Genomic DNA, 17,078 nt, shown 5'->3' with positions numbered 1-17,078 from the left:
AGGCTTGTGAGATGTGCTCAGGGTGTGTCATAGAGGTGCTAGGCAGAGAGGGTAGCAGAGGTTCAGCAAGAAAATTGAGAAGAAGCAACTGAGGTTTTGATTTCTAACCATCAAGGTAAGTCTTTCTTTTCTCACTGTAGGAAATAGTCTACATGATATATCTTTATACTGTTGGTTATTTAGAATATGAACTGCCATGTGTGTGCATGAAAATGTAAGTATTTTGTTGCACGCTTATCAGCATATTGCCAAATATGTGTGATTTGAGATGTTATTAAGAACACAAAATTCATTTTCTTATTAATGATGAGTGTTTCATGTGAAATGTAATTAATTTGCCCTAATAGTTAAAGCCTATCACATACTCAGGACTTTAAATTCAATTGTATGTGTTGTACTTGCAGTGTATCCTTACATACAGTACAATTCTGTGTATGTTTGAGGTTGTGTGTTTGCTTGCCTGCTTGTGTGAGTGTGTCTACATGTAAAGTAAGTACTTTCTTGTATCAAATGCTGAGCTTTGTATGTGTGTGTGTGTGTGTGTGTGTGTGTGTGTGTGTGTGTGTGTGTGTGCGTGCAGAGGCCAGCTCCACTGTGAGTCATAGTGGGGCGAGTGGGACAGAGCACTGGACTCTCACAGACATCTCTGTTCTCTTCTGGCCCTACCAAGGGCTTCTTTGTCTCGGACACACAGCATGAAAGACCTGCCTCTCGTTATCTGCTGATCTCTTCAAGCTACTGTTTTCTTTTTTTTCTTCTTGTTAATGAAATAGATGCTTTAATAAATGCTTTAATAAACTACAGTTTGGAAAGATGGAACATTTTGAGGAGGTGGCCGGTGGAATGTGACAAATGAGCCACAGACTCTGAATTATGCCCTAGGCAGCAGAATCATTGTGATATCCCAGTGTGGAAAAAGTACTTACAGGGGTGCTCTGCAATTTAATATTGTACTTGAATGAAGGTTGGCGCCCTGTGAAAGGCAGATTTAAAAAAAAAAAGAGTATAGCAAAGAATAAGACACAACTAGATGTAGAAACGTAGAAAACAATATGATCAACTTAAAAGAACTTGCATATATCAGACAGTCAGCATTATAATGCATGCATGCGTGGCTGGCAGCATGCATGAAAAGTAAAATAATTAAATTAAAAGAGTTCACTGTAGCATAGCCAGTCAGTCTGCAGGAAGGAGTTAGCTGTTAAAGCTGGGCATGCTGGGCCCAGGTGTAGCTCATCCAGCTATCCACCAAAGCACAACAAGACCAAAGCAAAACAGAGACACCTAGTGTTGGGATGGCATAGAGGTCATCTCAAAAGGTGTATTGCTGTTTAGATCTCCAGCTCTCACATTTTTTAAACAGACTTTCTTAGACTTGACAAAACAAACAAAAGTAATAGATTCAAGTAGTAGCAGTAATTAGAAAACTAAAGTGTGTCATATGTGGAGCTTCTGTAAGTACACATGTCACTGTTAACATAAATAATGCATCATACTGATACGCCACTAATGTTTACCGGCTTTCCAGTTTTAATTCAGTACTGTCCAGAACTTGACTCTCAGTCCTGATTACAATGAAATTAATCTAGAAAGTTATAAGTGAAGTCATGTTTAGCATTAACAGATTCAAAAGAACAGTCTGTGCACAGTGAACCTGCCAAGCCATTGAAGACCACTCAGCATGTATGAATCTTTTAGGCTCTTTGTCCTCTTTTCTCACAGAGGGCAGTTCAGTAGCACTACTTTCACATTGTGTCTGAAGTGAAAAACAGCCTAAAAACAAGCTTTTGGGGCCTGTATTATTTTGGAGAAAGTATTAACTATATCACAGAGCTTTGGGTTTATACAATGTGTGTGATCATGTGCAGCACCAGTCCTGTGGTGTTTCCTTCCCTTCGCTTCTCCCATATCCTGATGGACTGACTGCCAGCTAGTTAAATGCCAGTGACTGGTTAGGCCTTTGATTGTGTGACATTCTCTTAGCTCTAATGACAATACATTCCGTATCCTGAGCATTCTTCAGTCTGTTTTTTCCTTTTTGTCACACTTAATCTGTTTTCATTCCTTGCCCCTCCACCCTCCTCATTTTCCACATCCCCCAATCTTCCTCTCTGTTCAGCCTTCCCTTTTCTTTCCCCTTTTACTTCCCCTCCTTCTTCAGCCTGAACCCCCTCTACACACATACACACATACGCACACACTCTAGTCCAGCCTTCTTCTACTTCGCTTCCCTCTCCATGCTTTCCTCCTCCCCTCCCCCTCGCCTCTCTTGCTGTCAGTGAAGTAGGCAGGGATAGTGGTGGGTGTGGGTGGCATGTCTGGATTAGCGTGGACGTGATGATTTGACCCAGACTGATACAAATGTAGAATAACTCGAGTAATGCGGTAGGTTGTGAATTTAGGGTCTGTTTTATCTGTTAAATGTGTGTGTCACAACTGAAAGTTCATAGTTCATTTAGACTACGAATGTGGTTTTAGGTGGATGTGGTTCTGTGTGCCTGGCTCTTGTGTTAACTGCTTGTTGTCAGAACATGCCGCACATGCTGCTGTATGCACAGCATTGCTATATTGCATCTTTTTACATAAGCTGTGGCCTGTTGCTGTGGAATTATTCTGCATATATGTTGTGATGTAAATGTAAGATCTTTCGCTTGAGAATATGTGGACGGTCAATATAGTCAATTAAAATAATTCTTTTCTTTTTTTTGTCCCTTTAGGCAGCAAACATGAGGATGGCACCCAGAGCGACTCAGAGAATGGGCTGGGGCTGCGTTTTGCCAACAGACGCCATGCTTTAGAGGAACGCCTAAAAGCGTCACACAGCCACGTGGGAGCAGGAGGATCTGGAGAAACAGGAGGGGGCAACATAACAGTCAGTGGGACCAGAACAACTGGGACTCGTACTGCTTTTATGATTGAGTTCTATGATGAGGAAAATCCTCGCAAGCGCCGGTCATATTCATTTTCCCAGACGGCACCCCTGCTGGGAGCAGGAGTTGGTGGAGAGGGACTCTGTCCTCAGCCTCCTTCTCACCCCAAGGTGTTTAGCATTTCCACCTCGGCCACAACAGCCTCAGACTCAGGTAATAAAACTCAGCTTTAATGTATTTTTACACTCTTTCTATGACCAGATTTTGTTTGTCTTTTCCAAAGTAAATGTTTAAAACTATACCCATTAAATATAATAAGACATACTGGGAGTTTAGCTATTTAAGTAAAGGAATGACACAAAGGCACTATTTATCCTCTGAAAAGCATTTTATGTATGTGTGACCATTATTTTTTTTAACAGCTGTATTTCTGTGCTCTGTGTGTGTACCTTTCAGGTAAGGTCCCAGCCCCAATACCAGCTACAGTGACTGTAGGTGCCCCTACAGCTGCCCGAGTGCTTCTTAAACAGAGGTCAGAGGACCCAAGTATTGGTCGGAGCTCGGCCAGTACCGGGCTGGCGACAGGTAGCCCCACCACCCCCAGTGAGGACACATCAATTGTGGGCAGAGGTGCAAGTACAGCTGGTGTGGAGGCAGAAGACGACCACAGTGATAAAGGTACCTACACCATCGAACTGGAAAACAAGAACCCGGAGGAAGAGGAGGCCAGGCGAATGATAGACAAGGTAGCGTGGAAACATGTCTGTTATTTTGCCCCAGCTTTCACAGTACTTGAAATGAGATGTATTTAGGATCCCACATTTTTGGGCCATAAACATCACCACTAGTTCGTGGTTAAAAACATATTTTCCAGAAACGAAATCCTAAACTCTACATAACAAACTGGAACAATCTGTAAGTCTGTAAAGCCTTAAATACCTAGATTGAAATCTTTTTTCACCTGAGATGTGCTGTGTAAATAGTATACGATAAATTACAATAGTAAATTTAAATGTGGGTTATTTAAAGGACATTTGTTGCATTTTGTTGTTTGAGTCTTAATGTTTTATGTTCTGATCCCTCCAAAGTCACAAGAAAACAAAAATTATGTGTGTTGTTGCTTTTCGTTTCCAAACGTTGACCATAAAAGTAGCAGTTAGAATGACAAGCATCATTTAAAGTCTCTCTGCAGTAACTGCAGAAAGTAACTGAGCCAACATAAACAGGCCAGAGCAAGGTTAATAGTCTGTTTATTACCTGCTTCATTGGCAGTTTTAGGGGTAGTGAGTCCTATGAGAGTACTTGGCGTTGTTGACATTAAAACAAAGCTATCCCCTTTCTGTTGCCTTTTTTGACCACCACCCATCTTCTCTGTCCCATTGGTAAAGCTAATGCTTCTGTAGTTGCCTGGAGAGACTTACTCCATCAAGGACTGTCCTGCTTTATTAAACAATGCTCCAGGGAGGCTGCGCCACCATCATCAATTTCCTACTGCTGCCACTGGTCTTGTGCCATAGAGCTTTTTCATGGTCACTGAAAACATACTGGAAATAGGCAAGAAATGCACTTAGAGAGATGACTGAGAGTTAAATTTACAGAGACAATTTTACTTACTAAGGTTAGAAAGAAAGTTGTAGAAAGGAAAGTTTGCAACTCTAACAATGGCCAGTATTTTTATTTGTCACCTAACAGATTCAGAAGTTGGGATTGGCTGCACATAAACCTTTTTTAGGAAGTCAGGTTGTTGCTGTGGGTTATTAAATTACAAGGTTATCACACAGGCCTGATTTTAACTTTACTAAATGACATCTTAGTGTGGCACTTGTCCCTTCAAGTGTTGCATGCAGGTGTTATCTTAGGAGGAGCTGTGATATAATTAGTGGGGTGTATTTCGAGGTAGTGGTAGTCTGGGCACATTACATTCAAAACTGGAAGTGTTGTTATGCTAATTCCTGTAATTAGCTGACACACTAATTGGCACACTGCTCACAGTCTGTCCGCCTTTCGCTCTCTTTTCCTTTGTAAATAGTGCATGTGTGTCTGTGTGTGTGTGTGTCTGTGTGTCTGTGTGATGTGTGACTGATATTTTTTTATGTCACCATGGTACTCAATTTGCCAGGTCTCTCTTGGAAATGAGATTTTTAATCTCAATGAGATTTTTACCTGGATAAATAAAGGATTAATAAATAAAAAATAACCAGACCCAATTAATGCATTATTTCAACAGCACTTACTTCTGTTTAGTTCACTTTTCTTCAGTAGGAGAACTGTTGAATGATATGTTTATAAAATATATTATGGCGGTATTTCATTTTCATTCCAAAGACTACCATTATTCTGTTGCATACAAAATGTGCATATTGTCTAAAGATTAACTGTACTTGAGCAAAACGTTTTTGTATTCTTCTTTTTTACACATTTTTAGGTGTTTGGTGTGCAGCAGAACAAAGACTCATCGATTCTGTCAGACCTGAAAGGAGAAGGAAAAGGAAAGGAAGCAGGACAGAGTGGAAAAGAGGTAGAAACAGAACATGAACTGGTTATTTGTTTTTGCTTTGTTACTTTTTTATGCCCTTATAGTATTTTTCTTCCTTTTTCTGTCTTTGATTAGCTTTTTTATGTTCACCTATAGATTAGCATGTGTTGTTAAAGTACTGACAATAGCCTCTTAGTCCAGTGTCATATAACAGACTTGAGATTCATGACTAAGCTTCATATTGTGTGTCAGAATAACTCTGATGGCACTTACTCCCTAAGCCTGTTCGTGGGAGTAGGCAAGTCCTCCCTACGAGTGACCTAGATCATACTAAGATGAGGAGAGACATGCTCGGCCCTTTAGGCAGTTTTACAAGAGGGAGGGGACAGCGTGTGTGTGCAATGACAGCCTTTCTGTCTGTTCTTCTGTCTTTTATGCCCCCCTGTCTGGGTGATTTATATGTATTTAAATAACACACAGAGCATATAGCAAACTGTTATTTTTTTAAATATCAAATAAAAATGTAGTGAAATATCTTCATCCTTACAGTCTAACTCAGCTCTCTCATCATTTATATACTTTAGTGGCTTTTAGATATAGCAATTGTCATGATCTCCTGGGTATTTTTTGTGCCACCATTAAGTTAAGTGAGCTCTATTGTAATTTTCTCAATCCTGTTTTCTTCCCTGTTGTGTCCTCCCAGGCTCTCCCTGGTGATTCTAGCTGGGTCTCTCAGTGGGCCAGCATAGCAGCCAATCACACAAGAACAGACCCAGAGGGTTCAGGAGCAGAAACAGGCAGCTTCCTGCACAAAGAGAGAGGTAGATACTATTGGAAACTCCGTTTTTAAACACAATATGTTTTCATTTTTAAAACCTTGATATGCTAATTATTTCAAAGTAGAACTAGGACTGAAAATCTTTTTTTTTTAATTTCATGCAAACAAGAGAAAAAAAAAAGAATCACAATTAAGTTGTTTTTTCTTATAGGTGCTAATACTGTTGAGTCTGGTGCCTCCCTCAGCAGAGGCGAATCCTCCTCCAGTCTGACTGACCGTAAGCGTAGGACCCTCCCTCAGCTCCCTGTGGATGATTCCCGGGCTAAATCCGCTACCCAGACTCTGAGGTCAGAGATTGGGGAAAAGCAGGATACTGAACCTCAGGAGAAAGAGAACAAGGGAGACGGGGAGTCCCCGACTCCCATGGAGAACAGCGAAATGACTAGTAAACGGAAACAAAGTTCCACCTCCTCTCCATCTAAGGCTTCTCTCCGGACCTCTGGAAGCACTGAGAGGAGGAAGAAGTCAGAGGAGAGGAAAGGAGGAGGAGCAGGAGCAGGAGAAGGAAGCGAGAAGTCTGGAAAGCCTCTAGTCCGCCAGGGCAGTTTCACAATTGAGAAGCCCAGTGCCAGCGTCCCTGCCGAGCTCATCCCACGTATAAACAGAGGCTGCAATGGACGTGAACGCAGTGATTCTGTAGGCAGCATGGATACTGCAACTCTCCTGAAGGACACTGAAGCTGTCATGGCTTTCCTAGAGGCCAAACTAAGAGATGAAAACAAACTAGATCAGAAAAGTAGTAAAGCTGGCATCACTGCTCAGGGTTCAAGTTCAGCCCTCTTCCCTCGGACTGACTCTATCTCTCCTGAATCAGATGTGGACACAGCCAGCACAGCTAGTCATGTGGCTGAATCGGCAGATAAGAAAGCAGCAGCCAGTGTACAAAAACGGCGTTCCCTCAGCAGCATGCACCGGGAGAAAAGCAATATGAGCACAGCTTCCAAAACCAGCATCACAAATCCCAGTGCTCGTGAACGGTTGGAGAGAAAGACTAAAAGCAGGCCAGTCGAAGCAACGACCCGGACTGATGCACGTCGCTCTGTTCAGCCATCTTCTGCCTCCTCCAGAGCACGGCAGCCCTCGGCAGATCTCACTGATGACGACCAGACTTCATCCTTTCCCATCTCCGACATCCTCTCCTCAGACCAGGAGACCTACTCTGGACCTCTGGGGCACTCAACACACGGACGCGGCTCAGATGATGTCTTGCAATCCAAACTTGATAGGTCTGCAAAGACATCTGCCAGTGGTTCTTCCAAAACCAGCCGGACTCTTCATGCAGCCACAGCCTCCTCCTTGAGCAAGCAAGCCTCACTGCCTCAGCCGCGACCCACAAGAGCTTCTCTTCTCCGTCGTGCTCGACTGGGAGACACATCTGACACGGATCTAGCTGATGCAGACAGGGTGTCTGTGGCTTCTGAGGTGTCCACCACCAGCTCCACCTCAAAACCGCCATCGGGCCGAAAAGGGATGTCACGGCTGGATTTGCTGGCGCAGCCACGAAGAAACCGTCTGGGCTCCATCTCAGCCCGCAGTGACTCTGAGTGTACAGTGACCCGAAGCTCCACCTCTTCACCCCGGCTATCATCAGAGACTGCTCTGCGTCTGGGCTTGCGCTCATCAACACCCACGGAGAACAAGCTGACACCCAGAATGAGAGCCAACAGCGTGTCCAAACTGAATGAAGCCAAAAGCAAGACCACTACAGCGGGGTACTGCTCGCCAACAGGTGAATACATCTACTCCAGCACTGTTGTCTGATTGATTCAGATTTTTTAGTTGCACAGAGAAAGGAAAAAGTAGAATTCTAGTTTTAGCTGTTCATTTTATTTTTGTTTTGACCTAATTATCAGTTTCTTTATAAAAAAGTACGACAAAGTGTAATTACATCTACATCATTGCATACCTCACATGTCAGTGTGTAAACATCTGTGTCCAAACATTTCCACCGTGTTGTGATGATTTGGTGCATTGGTTTTCATTATCCAGAGAGCTTTCAACCCGAACCTCCAGGTGGTGATACAGAGGAGGAGCTAATGGGTACTGTACCAGGACTATAGAGCCTAACTAGACTGTGTGTGTGTGTGTCTAGTGTGTACAAGTGTGTGTCAGACCTGGGTCACAGGAATAGAAGGTTGAGCTCCACAGGATCTGAACTGTGTTACTGCAGCAACTCAGTTTTAAAAATGGCGCTGCTTGCATTTAAAAGTTAAATGAAAACAATGTATGTACGTTGAGTAGCTTCTTTGGCAAAAATTGCCACATACAAAAATGCAAAGGCTTAGTAAATCACCAGTAAATGTCAACGTAAACTACAATGACCCAGCTCTAGCATATTTGTATTGTTAACGTCTCCTACCTAAAATCTGCTGTGATGAGGACTCGAATGCTCTACCCATACTCTTACTGCGTCAAATCTGTAGTTTGGCCCTATATCCCATGCTACATGCAGCCTGAAGTGCACCTTTTCACCTAGTTCTGTTTTTGTAGTAGTATGTTGTATTATATGTAATTATTAATTAGCACAAGGTTAAAACTGCTGTGATGCAAATGGTAACAGGATTTGTTTGTATCTAGATTGGTTACTGTGCTGATGCCGTAGCTAGATTTTTACAAGTTTACCATGTTTTTTAAATGCTTTTATAGATTCAGTGAATTCAATCATATTCAATTCCAATATGATCAGCCGAGTGTCACTCCTGATAGCAAATCAATACAGTCGTATCAGCTCTGTAAAGTATACGAAATTTTTTTATAGCAGGTATAAATGCTAACAGCAATGTATTAAAGATTAAGCTTCACTTCTATCCAAAGATCTGATATTTGATCTCCAACTCTGTGATTATGTGGTCCTGGCTCCACCTTGTGGAGAATTTACATGTAGAGCAGGGGTGTCGGACCACGTACAGTCCACTTTGTGGCAAAAAAAGAAATCTGTCAGCACGACTCTTTGTGTTTAAGTTATAAGACGTGCAGAATTACAGAAGAAGTTCTGGTAGGTCTTTGCTCAGGCTGTCTCTTAATTTTAAAGCAAAGGGTTTTTTGACCATTTATTTTAGTCCTATTGTAAAAAACCCTGAAGGTTTTATAGTTGATAGTGAAAAACATGGAAATTTTCTTTCATTTAACTGTTGAGCAAATACCTAATTACTTTGGTGTTGTTTATGCCTTCCTTTACTTGGTCCTGAATTAGAGTCTTTGCTGGGCTGATTCTAGCCCTCTGGCCTTATGTTTGACACCCCTGATCTAGACACTTCCGCTCTGAGAAGACTGGAAGAGCACTCTGTGTCATCTCATCATGGCACAGTTACAGTACATTAATGGCTCTGGTGTGTGAGCATTTTGAAGCAGGTTAACATACACTAACATGGTTCTAACAAGATTTGTTAACCTGTTGGATGCTTTTGTTGGCAGCATGGGCCAAGAGCTTTTCAATAAACTCAACTAGTGTTTCTTTTTTTGTTGTTGTTTTTAATTATGTTTTTTTAACTCCAAACATTGCTGCATCAGTCCATACAACAACTAAGCAAAGTTGCAATAATGATAGTATTCCTGAAATACTTGGCACCACTAACGCTTCTTATTCTCCCATCGTTTTTTATTCAAGCTCAGCAAGGCAGTTCAGTAATCAAGCTTATCGTCGTTTTCTTTGAGAAATATCTGTGTTTGTCAACAAACAAGGAAGCATCCATTCTCCTCTGCTTAACATTCATATTTTGTCAGATCAGAGCAGAATCGGCTGCTGGCTTCCTCAGAAACAAAGCATCTCAACTTTACAAGCACATTTATCTGTTTTATGAATAACTGATATTTTTGACTGAAAGATTACATTTCTCATGCACTTCTATCATAGTGTCCAGCAGCAGCAGGTGGAGACGTCTGCCACCAGAGTACGGTTCCACCTCGGAGGAAGAGTTCGGCTCCAATCGCAATTCTCCGAAACGGCCCCACGTGCGGCCTCATCACATCGTCCCACACCGCAACTCCAGACTCGGCGCCACTGTGAGCCCAGTTGGGGTGACGGGCCCAGGTGGAGTGGGGATCAAACACCGCATGAAAGAGCAAGAGGAGTACATCAGGGACTGGACAGCACACAGCGAGGAGATAGCCAGGTACTGATCCACACTGAACTGAGTGAAACTGAGCTTTAATGGTTTAACGGTTTTGTATATGCTGTTCTGTGTATGCAGGTTTCATGTGTTCATGTGGCTGTTTATCCCGAGTCCTAAAGAACCCCGTCTGATGGTTAACAGGTTATTCCCCTGTGTGCGCAGGATCAGCCAGGACCTGGCTAAGGACTTGGCCATCTTGGCTCGTGAAATCCACGATGTTGCCGGCGAGATTGACTCAGTCAGCTCATCCGGTACAGCACCCAGCACCACAGTCAGCACCGCTGCCACCACTCCAGGATCGGCCATTGACACTCGGGAAGAGGTAGGCCCTGCACGTCCTACGCAGCCGGATATACAGGACAGCATGAAAAAGGTGCCCATTTTTCTTCTTCTTATTGCCTTATTGCGTGTGTTTCCATTGCACTCTTCCATCTTAATGTTTTGCTTTCATTTTAAAAAAAAATGCCTCTCTGCTGCTTCTTGATCTCACCTGCTGTGTGGTATTCACGTATTACAGTCCCATGCACTCCACTTTCATTTGTTTATCCTTATTTTGACCAAGAGAGTATTTTTTTTTATTATTTTTCTACTATAAGACTAAAAACCGACTTTCTTTGGCTAAACAGTTAAAAAGCTTCAGAGCTGCTTAGCTTTTACTGACAGAGTTTTTCTTTCATTTCCCATGAATTCTCACATACTATGTTAAACTAAAGTAGAACAACACCGAAGTTCTACTTTCGGTTCAAAACTTTGACATCCTTCTTCTCTCCCTGCTTCATCTCTCCCCCTCTTTGCCTAGTTGGTTGATCGGGTGTTTGATGAGAGCCTCAACTTCAGGAAGATCCCACCTGTGATTTCAACTAGTAAGCCACCAGAGATAAACGGTAAACCAGCAGAGCTCCGGCCCCGTGCTCCTGACAACTTGGAGCCTCGAGCTTTAAGAAGACGCACCTGGAATAGAGAGGAGGTGAGAGGCAAACAAGAACATATGACACCAAATTTCTGGAAGCTGCATTGCATTCAGCAGTCAGCTTAACAGTCAGTTTCTTCTTCTGTGTGCATGCAGGCCGTGTTAGACAGCCTGCTGCTCCATTCAGTTTCCCAGCTGTCCACCAAGATCAGGCATTCCATTGACAAAACAGCAGGAAAAATAAGGTGAGTATACTTGTTGATATAAGTACCATTAGCATTTAACAACATATCTACAGTGCCTAACTCCTGAATACAAATGTGACCTGTTGTACAATGTTTGCTTCCAGGATTTTGTTTAAGGATAAGGACAGGAACTGGGATGAAATTGAGAGTAAACTAAGATCAGAGAGTGAAGTACCACTCCTTAAAACTTCCAACAAGGTGCGTAAATTCATCTGTCTGAATCATATCGAGTGACAAACAATTCCCAGTGTTAAGTGAATCCAATCGTTTTACTTCCTAATCATTTTATTTCCACCCTCCATTCACAGGAAATTTCTGGTATTCTGCTTGAACTGAAGAGAGTCGAAAAGCAGCTTCAAGGTAAATTATAAATGTGAACTCGCTCAGTCGTAGACATTTTCCTGCATCTCAACTCTGTTTATTTGTATTTAAAAGTTGAGAAGCACCTTAATACTAAGGGAAAAGAAATAAAAATGATGGATTTCTTTCAAATGCTGAAAATTCATCACCCTGCAAAATGGGACGGACACATATGTAGGAAACGGAGGTGTCAGAAAGATTCTCTGCAAATCTGAAATGTTTTTCTTCTTCTGCACTTGTGCATGTGGCTTTTAAAGCAAGACCAGATCAAAAACTATATTTTACAATAGAAAATATACACTGGCTTTTACATGAAGCCTTTCACACACTGACCCTCTGTCTATTTCTGTGATAGTGATCAATGTGATGGTAGACCCAGATGGGACTCTGGATGCCTTGGCCAGCCTCAGCCTGACCAGCCCCACAACCCCTACAAAGCCCCAAGCCGCCAAAACAACTCCCCCCTCTGCTACCAGCCCTGGGTCGGCACCCCCAGCCAAAGAATCACTGCCGGAGATACTTCCAGGGTCTGGAGGTTCAGCAGCAGCCTCCACCAGGGTTCAGACTTCTTCTGCCAGCACGGAGGAGAAAGCACGCGACACCAGCATTGGTTTGGGTAAATCAGCAGTCGGAGGTCTTAGCTTCAGCCGGATCCGGCCGAGCGGAGAGGAGGCCATCGCCCAGAAATAAAGTTTGGTTTATGTGAATAAACAAATGGATTGGAGTGCCAGCGGCTGGTGATCCATGTAGAAACATTCAAACTGTTTTGTTTGTTTATTTGTTTATGACAGAACAATGGCCATTCTGAGACTATACCAGTCTAAGATTATAGCATAATATTAAAAAAAAGATCTCCTCACCAGAATTGAAGTGCTTCATCTGACGTTTAGACTCCCCTCTCTGACCCTCAGCTGATACATCATGAGTTAACCATGAACAGAAATTGACCCATGAATGAAAGACTGACATTTCAACTTTGAACTGTTCAAGCTGGCCGGCTGACATGACGGTACCGGTCGGGTGCTCTCTCAGTGGACAGATTTCTGTGGGCATACAGTCTCCTCCAGTCCTCTTGCCTTCTCCGTGTGTCTGGACCCCTTCTACACTAAGGACATGCCTTAAAACATATCCTCCATAGTAGCAGCATGACCCCGTATCCCTTCTACTTCAAAGACTTTTAACACTTTCATGACAGACTGCATTGTAACATAACACTTGCAAAACATGTTCTATTTACACTAGAACAAAATACAACACACTGCAATAATTTATTAGCTCCACGCCAGTGCAAAGAATATTTCAGCAGCCTTAAATAACCACCCCGACAAACCACAGTCATAAATAGACATGCTTTATGCCAGGAACTGCCAAATTGCAGATGTTTTATATATTTCCGAATTGTAACCGTCCATCGAGCCGTCTCTCAAACTGATTTGCAGTGCCTCCCCATCTGTCGGTTCACCTATTTTTTGTTCGCCTGTTATGTTCCCCTCTGTCCTCCCCATTTTTTCCTCCTTGTAGCTGGAAACATGTTTGTCAGAGCAGTAACACATGCATGAGAGAGCAGAGTGTTTTCTCCCTGCAAGCTAGCGCCTGGGTTGCTCTCAACAATAGTGAATAGTGGTTTTACTCAGTAGTAACAGCCTAAGGGAAACCAATGATAATCACTTACCAAAGCGAGTATGTTTCCAAACACTAAAAAGTCATCAACTGATATTGCAGTTCATCTTAACGTGATCTGGTCTGCAGTTCACCCACCTCTCTGAATGTCAAAACCCAGTCTCTGTTAGCAAATCAAGGATTCAAGAAGATTATTTATTATAACGAATCATTATTTTAATAATTGCAAACAGATATTTCTGGCCCCTGTGAGAATCTATGCCTAAGTGTCTTTATGATTTCCAATTGGCTTTTTCTCTGCTTTTTTTTTCTTTCCAAGTCACAGATTGACTTCTGTTTCAAGTAGCAACAAAGAAGGTCACTGTTTAAACCACTGTTTTATATTTAGACACTTTTTATGATTTGACTTGTTCGTTTTCTTTGTGCATACAAAATCTGAACTTGAAAAAAGCTGCTGGGTTAGTTTCAATTAATGTGCTGTCAAAAGAATATAGGCACCTCACAAGAAGCCTTTTTATGGTTTAAAATATCAAGTCGTTGAATTGATTAGATAATTACAAAATAAGCCCCCGTCTGTGAAGATTTAATGAATTTTGCTTGTGTATATACAGAAGGTGCATTGTTATCTTACTGATACTGTGGAATTTCAGTATAATTAACCTCTTACTCATTGACATTGCTGCTTTTGTAGTTATTTTATGGGGACTAACCATTTTCTGAATCTCTCTCCAGCTTATAGTCTGTGTACTAGAGTAAGACAACTTAAAGGCAAGTGTATTAGTACTTAGATGCTCATGGAATAGTGAATTAGGTACCACAATACATGTTCATTTCCTTCTCTATACCGTACTGTACAATGTTTTTCAATGCCTCAAAGTGCCCGTTTTGAAGCTGGGGGGGCATTGATTACAAGAAGAAAAAAAGACGTAGTCGTCTAAGGAAGATTTATCTGGTTTTGCACATCAGTTTGTGGTGTGTTTTCATGCAGAAGTAGTCAAAGGCTGCATCAGATGAGCGATATCACTTAGCCTGATATCAGACGTGACTGCCTTGCCTCTCTGGAACTATTCTGCCTGTACAAAAAAAAAAAGAAGAAGAAGAAGCCTCTAATTGTGTTTTTATTTTTTATTTTCTCCCATTTTATCAGAAAAAATATAAATTGGGGGACTGTGAATGCTAGGTACAGGCTTATTTTTTAAAACTCTACATGTGTCATCTGCTCAGTGGTCTTTGTATTTTTTTTTCTTGTTATTTTTGTAAAGAAAAAAACCCATTTTATTTATTTTTCTTTTTTTTTTTTAATATGTTGTGGATGTTTCATGCATTTTATATTTGTTCAGTTATCTGCATTGGTTCTTACTGTTAATAAAAAAGAGCCATACACTTGTCTGTCCAATTTCATTTGACTAGGCAGTGAAAAAAAACACTCACCAGTCACTACATTAGGTACACCTTGCTAGTACTGCACTTTTGCCTTCAAAACAAGGTGCTGGAAACAATTCTCAGAGATTTGAACTCATTGTGAACCCATTTTCATGATCAAGAAACTGGTGTGAGTTTTATGACAGGATGTGTTATCTTACTGGAATTAATAATCTTTAAACAGACACTCACTGATCCTGTAAGAGCAGGAATTTAACTACAAACCCTCATAGTTCCCATCAGTATCATTCATTCTCTGCCTCAATGGTCACAGTGGCTAGTTTAAGTACGTTTGCCCCATAGAAATCCACTGATGTTCAGTGAGTCCCTTTGATACATATTTAGACCTTCATAATTTTCAGGGTGCATGAGTGTTATATCTCCATCTCATCCTGAACATTTTACCAACATGTAAAAGGCATACGTCCACAGGATTTTGATTTGTTTAATTTTAATTGAAACTTGTTTTTTTTTTTTTCTGAATAAATGTGTGAGATGGCCCTCAGGCCTCTAAATCCACGTCCAGGTTTAGGTGACTACTTGGATTAGGGGAGTATTATTTAGAGCAATGTTTGTCACTTTGGTTAATCGCTCAACTCAGGCCGTTTTTGTTCAGTCTTTTTCTAACTGAACTTTCACATTTAACATGCTAACTGAAGCCTGTAGAGTCTGAGATGTAGCTCTTTTATTTTCTGTATTGTACAGTCTGACTTAGGGGTGAATTTGCTGGGATTGGTGACTGTGTTGCATGTTTAGAATAATCTTCAGAGTAGACTTTTGGTGTAAGATGATAGTGAACGAAAAAAGCTATAAAATGCTGCTGTGGTTTTAATTTTCCAAGAGAAAATACAGAGACATAATACAGAGACGAGCGCACGGGGGATATCCAAATTCTAGGAAGGCAGCCTGCTGCTGTACACAGGCGGATTCTTCTCAGTCATTGTTCTTAACAACTTGACTGTTTTCTCCAACCACACAAAGAGTGCTGTTTCCATTCTGGGAAGTCATTGGTGTAGGTAGTTCTTCAAATTACCTATATATGAGCAGCTGTATTAGCTTTGACTTAATATATGTTAAATAGTATACTTTCCTGTTTTAAAATTTATGATTACTCAAACCTTACAAATTATAACTCATCACCACTTGTGTGAACTACAAGGGTGTCATCTTTTTTCTTTTCAATCCATTAAGTACTACCCCTACGGTGGCCCCGAGAGGCCAAATGGACTGCAACTTCAGAAAACACTTGCAAAAAGAAAAATGCTGCAAAAAGAAAAACGCTTCAAAAGCACACAAAGCACAACGGAAATAGGAAAAAAGACAACGGAAATGTTTCTGGGGAGACAATAACCGGACGGACCAGTTGCACGAACCAAAACATGTATGTATGGTTATATCCCAATTCAGGGACTGTGGCTGTATCCCAATTCAGGGTCTGCAGCCTTAAAGTACGCATTTCAAGGCCGATTACGTCACAGCGGCGCGCCGAAGGCTGTCCCAATTCAAAGGCTGCTCGAAATGCGGCCCTGAAATGCGTCCTTCATTTCCCTGAATTTTAAGGCTGTGGCAGTGTAGACTTCGTGGCCCAACATATCCCAGAATGCATAGCGCGGCGGTGGGTGTGGATAATTTTGCCGAAAAAAACGGCGGATGAGTATGGAGTGCCAGGACTGCCATAATGAATTAATTAAATACACCATTAAATAATTAATTAAATGTGGCAATAATTTATTAAAATTGGAATTAATTAATTAAATAAATAGTTATGACACATGCAATTAATTAATTATTGACACATTTAATTAATTATTTATTTATTTCACATTTTAATTAATTATTGACACATTTAATTAATTAATTATTGACATATTTAATTAATTATTTATGTATTTCACATTTTAATTAATTATTGACACATTTAATTAATTATTTATGTATTTCACATTTTAATTAATTATTGACACATTTAATTAATTATTTAATGGTGTATTTAATTAATTCATTATGGCAGTCCTTGCGTTCCATAGTTGAGGGGCGCCCGAAGAGTAAACTTTACTGAATATTATGTCACTTATTAATGTGCAAATGTTTAATAACGAAGACCATTAAAACATTACTGTTGGCCACATGTCGGCAAAGTAATGTGACATTAGTGACGTTTGTACTAACTTGGTTTTAAAGCCTTTACTTTAAAATATACGCCGTTCAATAGCTGAGCTTAATCT

At 41.1% G+C, this 17,078-nt stretch overlaps 1 protein-coding gene across 7 annotated transcripts in view; it reads left to right on the top strand.

The window, feature by feature from the left end:
* Positions 1-14,521, top strand: part of cep170aa (centrosomal protein 170Aa) — a 38,812-nt gene extending 24,291 nt beyond the window's left edge. For 3 of the 7 annotated variants that reach the window (XM_013909420.1, XM_013909424.1, XM_013909425.1), the window contains 13 exons: positions 2,718-3,083; positions 3,327-3,616; positions 5,296-5,388; positions 6,050-6,167; positions 6,336-7,913; positions 8,174-8,224; positions 10,038-10,296; positions 10,438-10,669; positions 11,096-11,263; positions 11,363-11,451; positions 11,556-11,649; positions 11,760-11,811; positions 12,167-14,521. In XM_013909420.1, coding sequence (XP_013764874.1) covers positions 2,718-3,083; positions 3,327-3,616; positions 5,296-5,388; positions 6,050-6,167; positions 6,336-7,913; positions 8,174-8,224; positions 10,038-10,296; positions 10,438-10,669; positions 11,096-11,263; positions 11,363-11,451; positions 11,556-11,649; positions 11,760-11,811; positions 12,167-12,501 — 3,725 coding nt within the window. In that variant the 3' untranslated portion in view covers positions 12,502-14,521. The remainder of the gene's footprint in view (positions 1-2,717; positions 3,084-3,326; positions 3,617-5,295; positions 5,389-6,049; positions 6,168-6,335; positions 7,914-8,173; positions 8,225-10,037; positions 10,297-10,437; positions 10,670-11,095; positions 11,264-11,362; positions 11,452-11,555; positions 11,650-11,759; positions 11,812-12,166) is intronic. The other 4 variants (XM_013909421.1, XM_013909423.1, XM_005727328.2 and 1 more) reach the window with 4 other exon arrangements.
* Positions 14,522-17,078: the final 2,557 nt, after the last annotated feature.

The sequence above is a fragment of the Pundamilia nyererei genome, unplaced genomic scaffold, assembly GCF_000239375.1.
Source record: "Pundamilia nyererei isolate P.nyererei 1_Seehausen unplaced genomic scaffold, PunNye1.0 scaffold00024, whole genome shotgun sequence".
NCBI classification, from domain to species: Eukaryota; Metazoa; Chordata; class Actinopteri; order Cichliformes; family Cichlidae; genus Pundamilia; species Pundamilia nyererei.
This window is presented reverse-complemented; position numbering and strand designations above follow the sequence as displayed.